Source organism: Paralichthys olivaceus, chromosome 1 (assembly GCF_024713975.1).
Source record: "Paralichthys olivaceus isolate ysfri-2021 chromosome 1, ASM2471397v2, whole genome shotgun sequence".
NCBI classification, from domain to species: Eukaryota; Metazoa; Chordata; class Actinopteri; order Pleuronectiformes; family Paralichthyidae; genus Paralichthys; species Paralichthys olivaceus.
The window spans coordinates 29,622,858-29,639,441 of record NC_091093.1 but is presented as its reverse complement, the minus strand read 5'-3'; the positions used below and the strand labels follow the sequence as shown (position 1 = coordinate 29,639,441).

General features: G+C 42.0%; 2 protein-coding genes across 11 annotated transcripts; both read left to right on the top strand.

Moving 5' to 3' along the window:
- The first annotated feature begins 597 nt into the window (after positions 1-597).
- LOC109642089 (V-type proton ATPase subunit d 1) lies at positions 598-6,576 on the top strand. Its single transcript, XM_020106750.2, has 8 exons — positions 598-1,014; positions 2,173-2,344; positions 3,098-3,276; positions 3,423-3,502; positions 3,920-3,997; positions 4,178-4,354; positions 4,489-4,566; positions 5,448-6,576. Exons 1-8 carry the CDS (start codon positions 888-890, stop codon positions 5,607-5,609), a joined length of 1,053 nt encoding a protein of 350 aa, XP_019962309.1. The 5' UTR covers positions 598-887; the 3' UTR covers positions 5,610-6,576.
- A 590-nt stretch (positions 6,577-7,166) lies between these two features.
- foxr1 (forkhead box R1) lies at positions 7,167-15,701 on the top strand. 10 transcript variants are annotated; one of them, XM_069527225.1, is made up of 8 exons: positions 7,167-7,429; positions 7,620-7,751; positions 8,060-8,283; positions 8,586-8,654; positions 9,336-9,463; positions 9,645-9,877; positions 11,725-11,801; positions 11,887-12,103. In XM_069527225.1, exons 1-7 carry the CDS (start codon positions 7,309-7,311, stop codon positions 11,754-11,756), a joined length of 939 nt encoding a protein of 312 aa, XP_069383326.1. In that variant the 5' UTR covers positions 7,167-7,308; the 3' UTR covers positions 11,757-11,801; positions 11,887-12,103. The 10 variants fall into 10 exon arrangements, with proteins under 10 accessions (XP_069383326.1, XP_069383320.1, XP_069383330.1 ...); XM_069527219.1 differs by having other exon boundaries at positions 11,930-12,061; XM_069527229.1 differs by having other exon boundaries at positions 7,620-7,712; positions 11,930-12,055.
- Positions 15,702-16,584: the final 883 nt, after the last annotated feature.

The window sequence follows — 16,584 nt, the reverse complement described above, 5'->3', positions numbered from 1 at the left end:
GTCTGTCTATCTATCTATCTGTCTGTCTATCTGTCTTTTAATGCTTCCTCTAGTTGAATGTAAATATTTTCGAATAAAGATATATATATATATCAGAATGAGAATCAGAATCAGAATGAGAATCTGATTCTGATTCTGAGAATCAGAATCAGAATCCTTTATTGTCAGTGTTTAACATTGTCACCAACATTCAACATTGAAATTTCTTTTTGCAGCTCTTCTTGTTACAGCAGCGATTTACCGATTTTAGAAATCAGACAGAATCAAGAAGTAAAAAAAGTAAAAAAAAATCAAATGTACAGTTTTCTTTGTATTTTTTTTTCCTTTATAAAAACACAGCTAAAAGATGAACATATTAAAGTGTGACAGTGCAGGAACAGTATAATAATGACAGTGCAGATTGTACAGTAGGACAGTCAGTCTGACAGTCCACCTAAGTAGTAGTGCAAAAAAGTAATGATTATGTGCAAGAATTAAAGTTCCAGACACACACATATATATATATATATACATAATGTAATATGATAATGACATAATATAATAGTAATATTTATACAAACGTTAAATGGTGTTATTACAGTAGACAGCTCCTCCTACAGGGTGACGTGATTCTCAGATTTTACATAAACTATCGATGAGGAGAAAGTGAATTCTTTTCTTTGTGGTGACAGAAAACCAGAGAAACGCTCCCTGGAGGTTTGTCACACAAACTAAAGAGAAGTTTTTATGAGAAGATAAACTTCCTCCTCTTTGAATCCTTTCATCTCAGATGTTTCACGTGCAGCGACAGCGGATCAGGTGACGGTCACGTGGTTCGGTCAGCTGATGCTAGCGCTAGCCTCACGGTTCTTCCTCCCGCAGCGGACTCGGATCTGACGCCGGACAGGATGCCTTTCTCCGAGCTGTACTTTAACGTGGACAACGGATACCTGGAGGGGCTGGTCCGGGGATTCAAAGCCGGGATTCTGTCCCAGGCGGATTATTTGAACCTCGTCCAGTGCGAGACCCTGGAAGGTGAGTTCGCGCACAGCTAGCGGCTAACACGCTAGCTCGCCACCGGGAGCTAATCCCACCGGCTAACCTCAGCTGTCGTTAGCGGTTAGCTCCGGCACATCAACGCCTATGTCGCGTTTAATCGTATCATTTAACGCAACATTCAGTTTTGACTGTAGATCAAACTCCTCCAGTCTTTACGCGTGATATCGATCCATGAAGTAGTTTTATTAAATATTATTAAAATGTCGTTCTCTACGCTGCCCAGCTAGCACAATGCTAACTCAAGCTAAGTCAGTGTTGTGTCGTGTATTGATCAATAATGGGTTTTTTCTTTAATTAAAGAGGAAATGAAACAACAGCAGGGAAAGGTTTGACTTTGTTCCCTCGACTGTGATGGAACAACGAGCTTCAGCAGCTTTAGCTTCAGTAAAGTGTTGAACTGATACAAGAGCAGCTGCAGATCAAGCTAGCTGTGATGTTACTGTAGTTTTAGTCATGTGACGTGCAGAACATCATCTCTTGTGTTTTTCTACTACAACAAATATTTCAAATGTTCCACTCATGTACTTCAAAAACTCACTGAGGGAAACCTCGTCAGCCACCCAGCACATGTATTCTCATTGATTACACCAAGTATTCATGAGAATTGTGTTGTTGTGACATTATAATATTGTAATATATCATTATTATTATTATTATATTAATCTAAAAGGGCAGATAATGATCCAAAACTTCTTTAACAGCTGACAATGAAATATGATGGATTCAAATCAATGCAAGAGAGAGAACAATCAGAGTCTTTGACATGTAGTAAAATATGGGATATACATAAATTAAAGCTATAACAAATATAAAAACCTTTATTCACAAGCACAATGAACAGAATAAATAAGTGAATAAAATGTGATAACATCACATGTTGACGTTAACAGATATATAACTGAAAACTTGGATGCAATACAATAATCTCAAATGTAAAGACAAAGCTCATGAATTAGCTCCGGATCTTCTTTTTTTTTTTTTTGTCGTTGTGAAAGAAGAAGTCAAACTTCTGATAAAAGAGAAACGAGCTGCCCTGATCATGTGCCCGGCTGTGGCTCAAAGCCACACACACGTGGCTTTGAAGACCGATTCTCTATCATCTGTGATCTCATTGTTGATGTGTCTCCGATGCAGATCTGAAGCTCCACCTGCAGAGCACAGACTATGGCAGCTTCCTGGCAAACGAGGCGTCGCCTCTGACCGTGTCCGTCATTGATGACAAGCTGAAGGAGAAGATGGTGGTGGAGTTTCGCCACATGAGGAACCAGTCGTATGAGCCACTGGCCAGCTTCATGGACTTTATCACGTAAGCTTTAAGGCAATAAATACATTGTTGTGTTAACACACAAAAAAATACTGTCTGAATAACCAGGAAACATTGTGGAAGGATGTGGTTTGGTTCAGGTTAATATCAATTACATTTTGGTGCAGATCCAAATAAAACTGTGGCTTTAGGAATTTGGTTTAAATTTCTCTGCGTTGTTCCTATAGAATTAATTCAGTCAAAGGTGTTACATGCACACGAGCATTGCTCTCACAGGTTACAGATTGTGAGTGAAAGGTAAAAGACACGTGCTCACATAACAGAACACAGCATTAATGCCATTTGTTGGCTACACACAACAGAACACCAAGTCAGAGAGCTCTTATGTGATTGTGAGAAGTCTAAAATGTTCTTGGTTCATTATGAAACTGCTCACTGCAGCTTAGATAATTAAAGGGAAGCGCTGCTTTGACATGGTGGGGGATATGTGCTCTCAGAGCGCCCCTCTAATCTGACTGTTAGCAGCATTACACAATAACGACTGCACAGATGACCACAACACTTGGTGGAAGGATGTGTCACAGTTCAGGGAAGAACCCATTCGTGTTTTGTGTTAATCCAGATCAGGGGATGAAGCCAGGATCATTTTTTAACAGACAGTGGAAAACACTTGTTACCTGCTGGTTCATGTTCATTCTACCAAAAAGCAGAAATGAGAAAATGGATCTAACTCCACACTGATGAGCTGGTTGTTCTACTTCGTCATGACAAATCCTCTCCTCCATGTGGCCTCAGGTACAGCTACATGATCGATAACGTCATCCTGCTGATCACGGGCACTCTGCACCAGCGGGCCATCTCTGAGCTGGTGCCCAAGTGTCACCCGCTGGGCAGCTTCGAGCAGATGGAGGCGGTCAACATCGCCCAGACCCCCGCCGAGCTGTACAACGCCATCCTGGTGGACACGCCCCTGGGTATGTGGCTCCACACAAACGCAAACTTACTACCAGAGTGTAAAAACTGAATCGTAACGTTACATCCTGAACAGCAGATGGCACCAAAGCTTATAGAAACATTCAAATTTTACTTTCTGTTGATTGGATGTAAATGTTCTTTTCAGCTGCATTCTTCCAGGACTGTATATCTGAACAGGACTTGGACGAGATGAACATTGAAATCATTCGTAACACACTATACAAGGTAAAACGTCGTGATAAACTAAATTAGTGATGTACTGTGTGTTTTTATGAAGTATTTTACTTTACAGAATTGAAGGCAGGAAGAAGTGAAGTGCAAGAAAGAGTCATAGTACATTTTATTGATAGAAAATAGAAAAACATGAGATTGAAAATCCTAAGAAATAATTGGAAAAGATTCAAAACCATGTTATTTTTAATATGTTGTTAGTATGGTTGTTACACTAAGATTATATTTTCTATTTTTAAATCCAGCTTTTAGACAATTTTTTTCATGTGCTGCTTACAGGGATTTTAAAGACACTAAATCATCGACCATGTGTTATTATTATTAGTAGTAGTAGTAGTAGTAGTAGTAGTAGTAGTAGTAGTATGGTTTCCTAGTTGATAGTTTCCTTAATTTTGTGCCTCGACCTTTCAGGCTTATCTGGAGGCGTTCTATAAGTTCTGCTCTAACCTTGGAGGAACCACAGCAGACACCATGTGTCCTATTCTGGAGGTGAGTCTCTGCCCGGTTCTAATAGATGGATTTACATTTCCTAGTAGTTTATATATGAGCAGCAGTGGGCGCGAAGATCACAGGTTGATTTCTCAGTGAATAGAAACGAGTGTGTTTTGTCTGTGGATCAAAGTCTCGGTTCAGGTTGTTGTTTTGCTGATCTTCTGGTCTCTGCCGCAGTTCGAAGCCGACAGGAGAGCCTTCATCATCACCATCAACTCGTTCGGAACCGAGCTGTCCAAGGAGGACCGTGCCAAGCTCTTCCCTCACTGTGGCAAGCTTTACCCAGAAGGCCTTGCTCAGCTGGCCCGTGCCGACGACTACGAGCAGGTCAAGGCCGTTGCTGATTTCTATCCTGTAAGTCCAAAAACGTTTGGTCTCTGAACACCTGAGCATTTAAACATGCAGCCACTGAACCAGAAAAAGTGAATTCAGCCTGATTTGTTTTTGATCATTAGTCTGAGTCTGAACTTGCTTGTCCACGTCCTCAGGAGTACAAGCTGCTGTTTGAAGGCGCCGGCAGTAACCCTGGAGATAAAACACTGGAGGATCGCTTCTTTGAGCACGAGGTGACACACATCATCGTCATCACACACACACACACACACACACACACACACACACACACACACACACACTCACACTCACGTAACAACTTGTGTAGTAATCACAATCACAGACTTACTTGGATTTGTCTGTTTTGCATGTCGTCCATCTTCATATACAGTCTACGCTCCAGACCAATGTGCTGACACGTTATCGCGCTAAAACGACATTGCACCTGATAACTGTCAGGTTTAGTTAGCGTTGTCGATGTTAGCATGCTAATGTAGCATTGGACTCGACCGATTGCGATTCAGCATCAGCTGTCAATCAAGACGTCTCAGCCCGTTTCTGTGTCATTAAAAAAGTCGTAGAAAATCAACTTAATCTGCAAAACGTGATCACTGGAACAAAAACTGTTAAAAGAAGTGAGTGAATAACAGAAACTTCTGCTTGGACCTTCAGCTCTGTCCACGTCCTCTTCGCTAACATGGAGGAGGCGAGGGAGCGTTGTCCATCTATCTATAAAGTCCATGACTTTGTATTGTAGAACAGCTGCGTCACAAACACACTTGGTGCAGAGGAGTTTATTTGAATAGACATTATTCAAAGGGTCATGGAGTGCAGTGGTGGAGTTAATGATAATTTGAACACAGATGTGGCTCAGCAGCTCGTGCTTTGTTGTTGATTGACACCTGGATGACAAAGTTGGCGTCGGGCAGAGAGATTCTGAGTACAATAGAAAGTATGCGTATAAATACTTGGGCGCTTAATATGGTGCGGAACAATGGGTGAAGACACATTGACACATCTGCTGCTGTAGAAGCTGTGTTTGTTTTTCTAGGCTCAATGCTCTTTGTGTGCTCAATCTCCTCCTCGTGTCTCCTCGTGTCTCCTCGTGTCTCAGGTGAAGCTGAACAAGCTCGCCTTCCTCAACCAGTTCCACTTCAGCGTCTTCTACGCCTACGTCAAGCTGAAGGAGCAGGAGTGCAGGAACATCGTGTGGATCGCAGAGTGCATCGCCCAGCGGCACCGCGCCAAGATCGACAACTACATTCCCATCTTTTAAACCTGCTCCTCCTTCCTCTCTCCATCCTCCTCCTTCCTCTCTCCATCCTCCTCCTCTTCTTCCCTCCCGTCGTCATTTCATCCAGTCTTTCGTCTTGAACCGCGTCTCCGGTCACAGCTCGGTGTGAAAGATCGACGCTACATTTTGTCCATTCTTCACTCGCAGGTGTGAGTTGGTTCTGGACGCCTGAGTTTGCTTGTTGTCGTGTGATTCCCAGTCAGGCTCATTGTTGCTTAAAATAAAACTTATAATCAAATTAACACAAAGTTTAACAAGAGGAAAATCAGCTCAGGTGGTTGGTGCTTGTTTTAATGAGGTAAAGGAGGCGACTGATTTGACTTTCAAACCCTCTCGCTGTCTAAACCTGATGACACAGTGTGTTCGAGCAAACACCAACCTCCTTTCTAGGATCATACTGATGAGCAGGAACACGAAAGAGCTGAAGGTGAAGTAAACTGTATGATTTCGATTAATCGCCGACCAAAGGTCATCGTCTTGTCGTCTGACCTTCAGCTCGTCAAAGCCGACATGAAAACATTCCTCTGCTCGGTGTGCGTCTCCAGCACATTCTATATATCTCTATTTATTTCTGTTTTGTGTGCGAGGTTTTGTCGGCATGTTTGGTCATTACTGTGGTTTTTTCCCCCCGAAACCTAACAAGTGAAATGTGTGAGCCCTGGATTGTGGTTAGATTAAAAAAAAAAAAACAGGAGCTTCTGGTCGCCGTGTCTCTTCCTGTGTGAAGTTTGTCAATGAACGTGCTGGAATGAGGCAAAATCTTGTGAGTATATGACAAACGTAATGTTAAAACTATAAAAAGAAGATAAATAGATATTTAAAGATGACTATATGATTTTGTTTTTCTTATGCTGTACAAATGATGTATTGATTTATTTCTGTTTCTTGTGAAATGTGTATTGTAAATGTGGTTAGAGAAATAAACTGCACAAATGCAGCTCTACAGAAATGACCTTGAGACAGTAATTTATTCCGAGGACGTGAAGTCGAACGTGTCATCACTATAGTTTTTATAAAAGTCGAAAAAATCAAAAAGAAAATGCAATTTTTTTCAAACATTTCCAATGTGGCAAAGTTCATGGTCTGAAATCTTTACATGTTTTTGCTGCGACTTGTAATGAACAAGTTTCCACATTAATAAGTTGAGGCACAAAAAAAAACACTTCTGCAGTTATCAGGACTCAAGATGATCAAGATTCAGCGTATTAACGGAAGTGATTTAACGTTATCCACTTGGCACCTGAACATCGGCACGAAATTAAAATAGTCGTTGAGACTTTTCCCACCAAACGCTTCTCAGTCGACGTTTGAAAATCCAGTCGCAGCAGAAAGTTCCCTGTGAATTTAAATAAAGTCATAAAATAAAATCCAAACTTCACTTTCTGAGACTCAGGATCCACATCCTGTCAGCTGGTGCCAATGACTCTCAGGTATGTGGCACCAGGAGTTTGTGTTCACAGGATCGAACCTGATGAAGACTCAGACTCTTCATTATCGTGACTCAGTTTAACTTACGAAACACAAAGTTTTATTTTAATGTGGTAACTCGAGACATAGACGTGTCTCGGCACCGGCTGAATTCTCCTCAGCTTTAATTAAGTCTAATCAGGATCAGGCCTGTGAGTGAACCTGCGTCTCCTCAGAGCTTCTGCTGCACTGACGGAATCAAACACATCCAGACATGACCCTTCATCTGAAAACCAGCGCTCGGCTCTTTGACCTGCACGGCACCGTGGGCCTCACGGACTGGGACCTGGACAAGGAGCTGAAACTGGCGACCATCTCCGACCAGTTTTACCACGGTGATGAGATTTTCTTGCTTTTGTTTGAAAGAGAGATGCAGCACAGAACCCCACAGAGGACTGAAACCGATCGTCACAGAGAAGAGTCAGAAGAAAGCTCCACTTGAAGTTTCACATTTACGCTCAGGAAGAGAGGAGAAGTTTGAATCGGGTTAAAGTTCCTTGTGTGATGTTTGTGTTTCTCTGACAGATGAGAAACTGGCTGATCAGTTCGTGGTGCAGAGGCCGTCTGTCAGAGCCTCGAGGAGGAAAGATGAATTCGTTTTTTACGATAAAACATCAGGTGAGAGAGGAAGAAAACTAAAATTCTCACAAAACCAGGGTGAGAAGTTTGTTTTTTGTTTGAGAAACTTTAATTCATGAAGCATTTCCAGAGGGGTCACACTATGATTTAGGTTTTTCCTTTCTCAGTCCACTGTTATTTGTATTTTGCATTAAATGATCTGCCTCCATTTGAAGTGATTTTGCTCCATTTTTATAAAGATGTATTAATCTTAACTCTTCCCTTTATCAAAATCCTGTTCTGTGTCTGCAGGTTTGTTATTTCCCACCAGGTCTCAAATAAAGTTATTGATGAGAATACAAATCAAATTTAAAGTCTGCCATGTTTTGCCTTTATTTGTCCGTCAGACACTTTTGTGAAGCCGAGTCCGTGGCTGCTGGTGAATCCGAACATCGTCTGTCCGATCCCGTTTGGACCAAGTGCTGCAGATCATCAGATTTCCTGTGAACCTGCGGAGGAAATCCAAACGTCTCTGCTGAATCCTGCAGACAAACAACCTGCAGCCGGAGCAGAGCTCCACATGTTTGCCCACCAGGAGGAAGTGCTGCACCCTGGTTCCACTGAGTTCATGGTACAGTTCAGTCGGCTGTTGTAATGTTTTATAACCAGCTGAATTATGTAGCCTTTATTTTGAAAAGTTGGGTCTGAAGATTGTGGAAAAAAGGACATCAGTTCAGTGAATCATTCAAACTTATACATTTAACTACGCTCGTGAAAATAAATAAAGAATATTCTCCTTCATGTGATTGAAAAGCATTGACTATACAATCTTCAGTGCAGATAAACCAGGCAGGATGAGCACAAAGTTTTCTCACTTCACTCTGCACCATCGACCGTTTATAAAAAGCTCTGCACACAAACTATGTTTTCAAGATCAAGGATGAAGACGTCTCCTGTCGACCGGCCAAGAACAGACGCAAGGGGAGGACCACCAAAGTCAGGGTGAGGACATCAGACCTGTGATCAGACACCAGGGTCACTCAGTGGGAAGCCAGAAATATGTTTATATCCTCAAACTGATGAGCAGTTCATACTGATCGTGTGCACCAATCAGCTTTTAGCAATAATTGGTTTAAATTGTGGTGACACTAATTGAACTGATGAAGCAGATTAGTTTTGGCGACACCTGGTGGCCGCTGGCCTTGTTTTTGTCCAATTTCGTACAACTGTTCAATCAGAGTGGAGAATGAACTGACCGAAGTCGAAGAGGCTTCACGGTCTTGTGAACGTGATGTATCAGCAACACCTGGGGGGGAACTCACAACATCTGGAACAGACTGTTAATTGGACTCAAGGATAACTTGATTATAATTTGGAGGTCAAAGGTTAACGTCACTGTGAACGTGTTATCTGCAGAACGTCCTGAGGGAATCTTTTGGCCCAAATGTTGACTTGTACTCACTGAGCAATGTATTAGAATAAGGTCAAAGGTCACGGTGACCTCCTGAGTCTGATATCACAGGGCGAACATCAGACCAAGACTTTCCTGAAGATCTCATGTTTGAGCCGTAACGGCGTCGTCTTGTTTCTTCCAGTGCTCTGGAAATGTAAGAGGATAAATCCACACACACACAACGTGAGTGGAATGACTGACGGGTTTTATTTTTCACCTTTTTATTGCAGGACAGTAAGAACCTGACTCCAGAACGCTGGCCTCGTCCGCCGGTGAATTACTGCATCCTCATCGCTCTGGCGCTCAACAGCAGCCACAGCGGGAGCCTGAAGGTCCAGCAGATTTACAACTTCATCAGGTCATTATGTCATCGCGTGTGCAAACGCACCCGACAGTTTTATGTGAAGGTTAAAGGGATTTTTCATCATACATTCTGTTCACTAAAAGGAAAGAGGAACTTTTTAAAAGGCCAGTGTATCGTCTCTAACGGCGGAGTAGCAGGATTCTAACATGTTGCACCGTGGTCTGCCCTTCTCCAGAGAGCACTTCCCCTTCTTTCAGACGGCTCCAGACGGCTGGAAAAACACCATCCGACACAACCTGTGCTTCAGCAACAGCTTCCGCAAAACCTGCAACCAGCTGCGCAGAGACGAGAAGAGGAAGTCGTGCTTTTGGCACCTGACCCTGGACGGACAACGCCGGCTGAATGACGAGATCCGAACGCTGACGGTGGAATCGTTCAAGCAGCTGGAGAGGAGCATGTCGCACCCAGGTGAGGACGGATTCAGTTTGAAGAAAACTGGGTGGATCAACTGTGACTATGATTTTAGTTCAAAGCTTTTAAGTCTTAAAGTCACAAAATGTTTATTAATGATGTGTTTCCTCTTTGTTTCAGATATAATTCAGAGTTTACTCTAAAAGCATCAATTAAATGCATAATAAAGCCAAATATGCAGAATTTTTTCTTGCACTTTATTTAATTTTCATGAATATTTGAAGATCCATGAGGAATATTTTGATTTATTTACTTAAAGTGGATTCAGGTGAAGATATTTAATTTAACATCCCTTTGAATAAATTCATTGAGTTCGTCTGGTTTCGTTGGAGCTGCTTTCTTTACGTTTCATCGATGCAAAACATTTTCTTTTCTCTCCTGCAATTATTTGTGTTTCACAAGCTAATTAGCTAAGCTGCTTAAACCTTTAGCTATAGGTGAGCAGGGCTGTAACGCTGAATGCTAACAAACATCGCAACTGTCGGCTATTTGACGCAGCCGTGTCCAGCGGAGTGTGGACAAACATGGTGCGACCCAACTGGTGCAGGATCCTTGATGCAGATAAAGTCTATTGCTAATTAAAAAAAATCTAATTGGCTGAAATGAACTTTCTTTACATCAACTAATGTTTTACAGCTCACTCACGTTTCCTCTTCAACTAGTTCACTGAAGCTCAACTTCACAGAAGCTGGAGAATCTTCACAAACTGGTCACCTCTATCTGAGAAAAACTGGTTGTTAATAAAATCAAATTATCACAATGATTTGGCAGAAAGATCCACCCGGGTTTATCTGACTGCTGCAGGGCGCTGGTCGCCTGTTTATTCAAACCTGATTTATATTCTATCACATGTCCAAATGGATCCATATTCCCCCTGCGCTCTCTTGGGCCATGAACGATCATGAAAAGTATAAAACCAAAACGATGAACATGAGGTTTCTGGAACTAAACAGATGTTCTGGAAAAGAAATCTTCGGCTGAATTTCTTGTGCTTTATCGGATGAGATATAAAACAGGATCAGTATCTGAACAATGAGCGAATATCGGCATTAACAGTGACTTATGATGAAATACTAACTTTAGATATTCTGTCTGTACTGAGTTTTCTGAGAAAAACTAAATGTAGACTCAGTAAATTTGATTTATTTTGGTTTCAGAACAGATTTCATTTTGTTGCCATGTTTAGTTTAACGTCTCCTAAACTCCCCTCCCTCAGAAAGTAATGGGACCATAAACATGTTTTATTTTACGGCTGAACGCAGGTCAATAAATCCCAAGCAGCGTTTTCTAACTTTCCTGCCGACGCCTCGTGTCTCCACGTGTAACCCTGACGACGGAACAGTACAACGATGCAGCAGGTTTCATTTGCCTGCGTCTCGTGTCTTAAAGTTTTGATTGTTTCAGGTCTGTAGGTAAATCTCTCGCTCATTTGCTCAGAGTCAAATGATTTGTGCAGCTGATAGTTGACCTGCGTGTCTGCTAGTCAAATGAGTGTCCAGAGACAAAGCAGTGAGTCTTACAGCTTAAAGTTGGAGGCTGATCCAGCAGCAGAGGCTGATTCTCACTGAAGACGTCTCACATCAGGTAACGACGCAGAGCGACGCCTCGGTTATTCAGCAGAGAGTAAAATGAGAAGAAACCTTTGACTAAAGATGGAATATCTTCAGTAGTGAAAAGTCTTTAAGTAAAGTGTGGAAACGAAGGAGTAGCTCATCAATCATGACTTAAATGAAGTTATAATTTAAAATCATTTATCTCACAGATGATGTAGGTTTGTTTTGTTCGTGTAGTTTTATTCACTTCTTCACTTGACATACGTTGTCTTGTTGTTTGACTTCTCTAAGGGGACAGAGTGACGTCAGAGGACGATTTCTGAAGTTTGACTCCAGTTTTCTCTACTGCAGAAGTCAAAGGATCGAAGGTGGGGTTAGGGTTTCGGGGTTTGGGGGTTAGGGTCGATGTTTGTCTGACGGTGCAGCTTCATGAGGAAATATTTTCATTCACAGAAGCACATATGGTTTCATAACAGTGATGCTGTCTGTCCAGCAGTGTTATCATCATGATGATGATGATGATGATGAAGAGCGACCTCTCTGGACCCTTCCTCCTCCTCCTCCTCTGCACTCCTGCGGTGTCTGGATTCGGATCAGTGCTCAGGAAACAGTATGAATATTACAGACATCCTCATTCCTCCTGGGGCGACGCTCAAAGCTTCTGCAGAGGGTGAGCTTCTCTTCCTAAGTCACATTTTTTGTTGAAATATGTAACTTGCGTTCTGTGTGTACACGTGTAGTAATGATGCTGATCATCATTGTAATAATAATAACTCTTACAAGGTGCGTCACAGAATAAAAACACAAACAAAACATGATTTTAAAGTAACGTCAGAAGAAGAGGATAAAAGAAACACAAGTTAATGCAAAAAACCTTTAAACCATTCAGTGAGATCCAGTGATCTGCAAATGTCAGTACTCCAGTTACTTCATTTCCATTTTGTAATATTAATAAAAAATAATAAAAAGGACATCAGAGAAAAAAACCCACATCCATTAAAATAGTTTAAAATCTGTCTATTGTCTATAACAATATGTTTTAAGCGTTAAATTAAAAACAGGTAAAGTGCTAATGAACGTCTAATATCCTCAGGCAGATTCATGGTCACCCTTAGTTACCAGCCTTAGTTACCACCCTTAGTTACCAGCCTTAGTTACCAGCCTTAGTTACCAGCCTCGATTCAGGAATTATTGATTGGAAGATCTCAGATCACGGTTTGGACCCTTGGGCGTTAATGACTGGTAATTTAAACGGGGGCCGGACCGTGCAGAACTTTAAATGTTCATTTTAATAGATCACTGCATCGTCATCATGTAGAAAAACTGGAGAAAGGAAAATGAAACTGTCGCGACCCGGCTCAGAAGCCGTGACAAAAGAGAAGGAGACGCTTCTCTTGAATAACTCAGGTGGGGCCCAGGTGCCTCGAACAGGGACAGGTTAACTCAGGTCACATCCCCGTCACAAAACAAACGAGTAAAAACCTCAAACATCTGTTGCTGATGGTGTCACTTTGCTTTCTGACTCTTCTCCAAACAGAGGATACAACCGCGACTTGGCCGTCATATATTCACCGACGGATTCAGACGATCTGGACATAAAGAATTATCACGCGTGGATCGGCCTGTTCAGAGAAAGGAACAACTATTCTACTTGGGGTAACTGGATTTGGTCGAACAGAGCTGGAACCAACTTCAATGCCTGGGCACATTGGGAACCTTCCTGGACAGATGGTTGTGTCCATGTTGATTCCCACTTGATCTCCAGGTGTTGTTGTGTTTTCTCACTGAACAGTTTCTATGCATGTGGAGGTTTGTTCAGTCCTGATTCATTAAAGGTTCAGTGTGTAAGATTTAGGTGAAAGGATTTATTGGCAGAAAGTGAATATAGAATCATCCTGGTGATGTTTTCACAAGTGTTTCATCTAAATTGTACAAATTGTTGTTTTTCTTCATCCTAAAACGGCTGCTTTATATTGAAATACTTTATATTGAAATACTTTATATTGAAATACTTTATATTGAAATACTTTATATTGAAATACTTTATATTGAAATACTTTATATTGAAATACTTTATATTTATATTTAGAATCACTTTTCTCTTTATCAGGTTTTCTGAAAACTAAAAGCACAACGTTGGTTTGTTGCTTTATATCAAGTTAAAGAGAGTTTAGTTTGATTTGATGAAAAACACTGACTATGAAATCTTCAGTGCAGATAAACCAGGTAGGATGAACTCAAAAGTTTAAATCACAGATTTACAATGGGCACTGAGCTTGTTTCCAATAATATGAGTCATTATTTTATTGTTTCTTCACTAGATTAGTTTTGTCAAATTTAGGAGTTTTATCGTTTATGATTAGACTGAAGTAGCTTTCTTCTCCTTCACATCGATAATCTCTCTGTTTTTATTCATATTGGCCTAAAGAAATACGAGGTTCACAGAGATGAGAAGTTGAGTCACGCTGTCGTGTGCAACATAAAACCAGATCGAAGAAATAAAAGAATAAAGTGATTGAATTTCTTCACTGTAACTCAGTCGCTGTTGTTTTTTCTCTTCACAGGGTTTACGGAAGCGATTGTGGCTACTATTTTTTCTTCATCTGTCACAAGCGCTACCATGGCCATTACCATTACACGTTCATACCTCAGTCCAAGACGTGGTCGGAGGCCCAGACGTACTGCAGGGATGTTTTCGACGACCTGTCAACTTTCAAAAAGGGCTCCGACCTGAAGAAGGCTGTTCTTCCACAGGACTTCCCCGTCTGGACGGGACTGCACAGAGACGGTAAAACTCAAACCAGCCACGTCTGCATGAACTCATCCACTGGTGAGTTGTCTTTCTTTTGTTTTAATAAAAACAATAACTCACAGATTAATAAACCAACGAAAGAGGAAAAACAGGAGTAAAATAAACTAAATTCTAATAAACCAATGGCTGTCATCTCTCCTTCCATTTAAAAGCCTGATGCACTCATAAAACAGCAGATTGATATTTTAACAGCTTCATTTGATAATCGCTCCATCGTTGAGCACATTCTGCCCCCGCCTATGAAAACACATATCCAACTGATAATCCGTCTTTAAAACCACAGTGAAACACGTCACTGATGACTACAAATCAAGCGTACGTTCACTTCCTGTCGCCCTACGGTAGCCATGTGTCAGCACACCTGACCACGCCCATGTGTGCTCAGGTGGACGCACAAACATTTTGTTATTCGGACGTTAAACGCTCTGGACAAGATGATGACGTAAAGCTTGTCTGGTTGAGCAAAGAGCCCAGCGCCTTCAAGTCGGTCACTTTTACTTCCTGAATAAAAGGTTTGAAAATCCTTGAGGACTCAACTAGATGAGAAAAGTGTTGAGGTGAATATATTTATTAATTTCAACTCTGAGGCTGCAACTGTTTTTCTGTTCATCCATTTTATAACAACAAATAAACAGACACATGTTCACCTTCCCCATCTGTCCTGCAGGGGGAGCATGGGTGTGGAGCAGAGGCTTGTCAGAGTACAGAAATTGGTCTGAAGCTGAGCCGAGCGACGACAACGGCGACTGTGTCTCCATCTCCTCTCTGGGTAAACAGATGTCCGCCCGAAACTGCTCCACCCGCTTCCCCTTCCTGTGCTACTGGGACAACCTGGTCCTGGTGAAGGAGAACAAGACGTGGGAGGAGGCGCTGGAACACTGCAGAGCGCTCAGGGGGGGAAACCAGAACCACGAGCTGTTGAGCGTGCAGCCTGGAGAGGAGCACAGCTACGTGATGAGGAGGGTCATGGAGGCCAACAGCGACGAGGTGGGTCTCAGCAACATGGTTCTGTGAGCTGGAAACAGCCGTCGGACCACGACGAGATGTTATTCTTTACTTCAATGGTTTTAAAATCAGCTCCATCGGTTGTCTCTTGTCCTCAGGTGTGGACAGGCCTTCGATTCCTGGCCGGTGATTGGTTGTGGGTGAACGGGGCAGAGTTGTTGTACTCTGGCCTGCCCGTCTGCCCCCTGGAGCAGCAGCACTGCGGAACCTTATCCAAGAATGACACGGGCAACGTCAGGATCCGAGACTGTTCAGAGACAAGGAACTTCCTCTGTTACTTTTAAAGACCATCAACACTTCCCACAATGTTCTGCTTCTGCCGTCTCTGTTCACATGACACAGTTTGAGTGTTTGGTCTTTAGATGCTAGATGTTATACGACACTTAAGACTTAACGAGTGATTCTGTCATAGATCATGTTCTGCTCATTAAAACCAACACGTCAGCTGCGATTAAAACTGTTTGTGCATCGTTACTTTAGAAAAACCCTTAAAAAAATAAATCTTACAGCCGACCCCATCCTGACGTCACCCGCTGGTTTGTGAGCTCCAGTTTGACATCTTGTCCAGCGCCATCTTGGTTTTCTTTAAACCAGAAGTCACCATATTTGGAGGAGCGAGGGGTGGAGCCTGACGGGGAGCTTGAGGGCATGAAACGCCCACCCATTGGACGGTAAGAGCTGTCAATCAAACTGTATCTATGATACCCTAAAGCATACGGTGCTTAATGGTCTATTTGACTGTAAATACTAGAGAATAATAATAATAATAGATATTTACTGACGTTAGAATCTGCGTTCTTATCGGCTTTTTAATTTATCTGCAGTCATTTGCAGACAGCCGGTAATCGAGGTTAATCAAACTGTAGAAAAATGGAAGGTTGCATGAAAGAGGAACCAGCTAAGATAAAAAAACAAACGTTAAATAGTTTATAGGTGGTTGGTTTAAAACTGAGCTGTTTGTTTGAGCTCAGTCGAGATGGAGGCAGGGATTAACACTCAGCTCACACCGTGTTGTAATGGAAACACTGGACATGATACTGTTTGTCCGTCAGTGATCGTTGCTGTGTACATCACTGCAGACACACACACACACACACACACTCTCTTACACAAGGCGTTGGGATTCCACTGCTGCTATCTTGGGAGTGAAACGTCTGGGACGAAAGAGAAGATCTCACTCTCTAACTCTGGAAGCAGATAACAACTCTAAATTAAAAGAAGCTCAGATCTGTTCCGTATTAAAAACTGGACGAAGGATCAGGAGTTAGTTGAGACTCGATGTTCCTGTTTTTAAACATCTGACTCCTGAGTGTGTTTAATGAAACTGGCTGAGG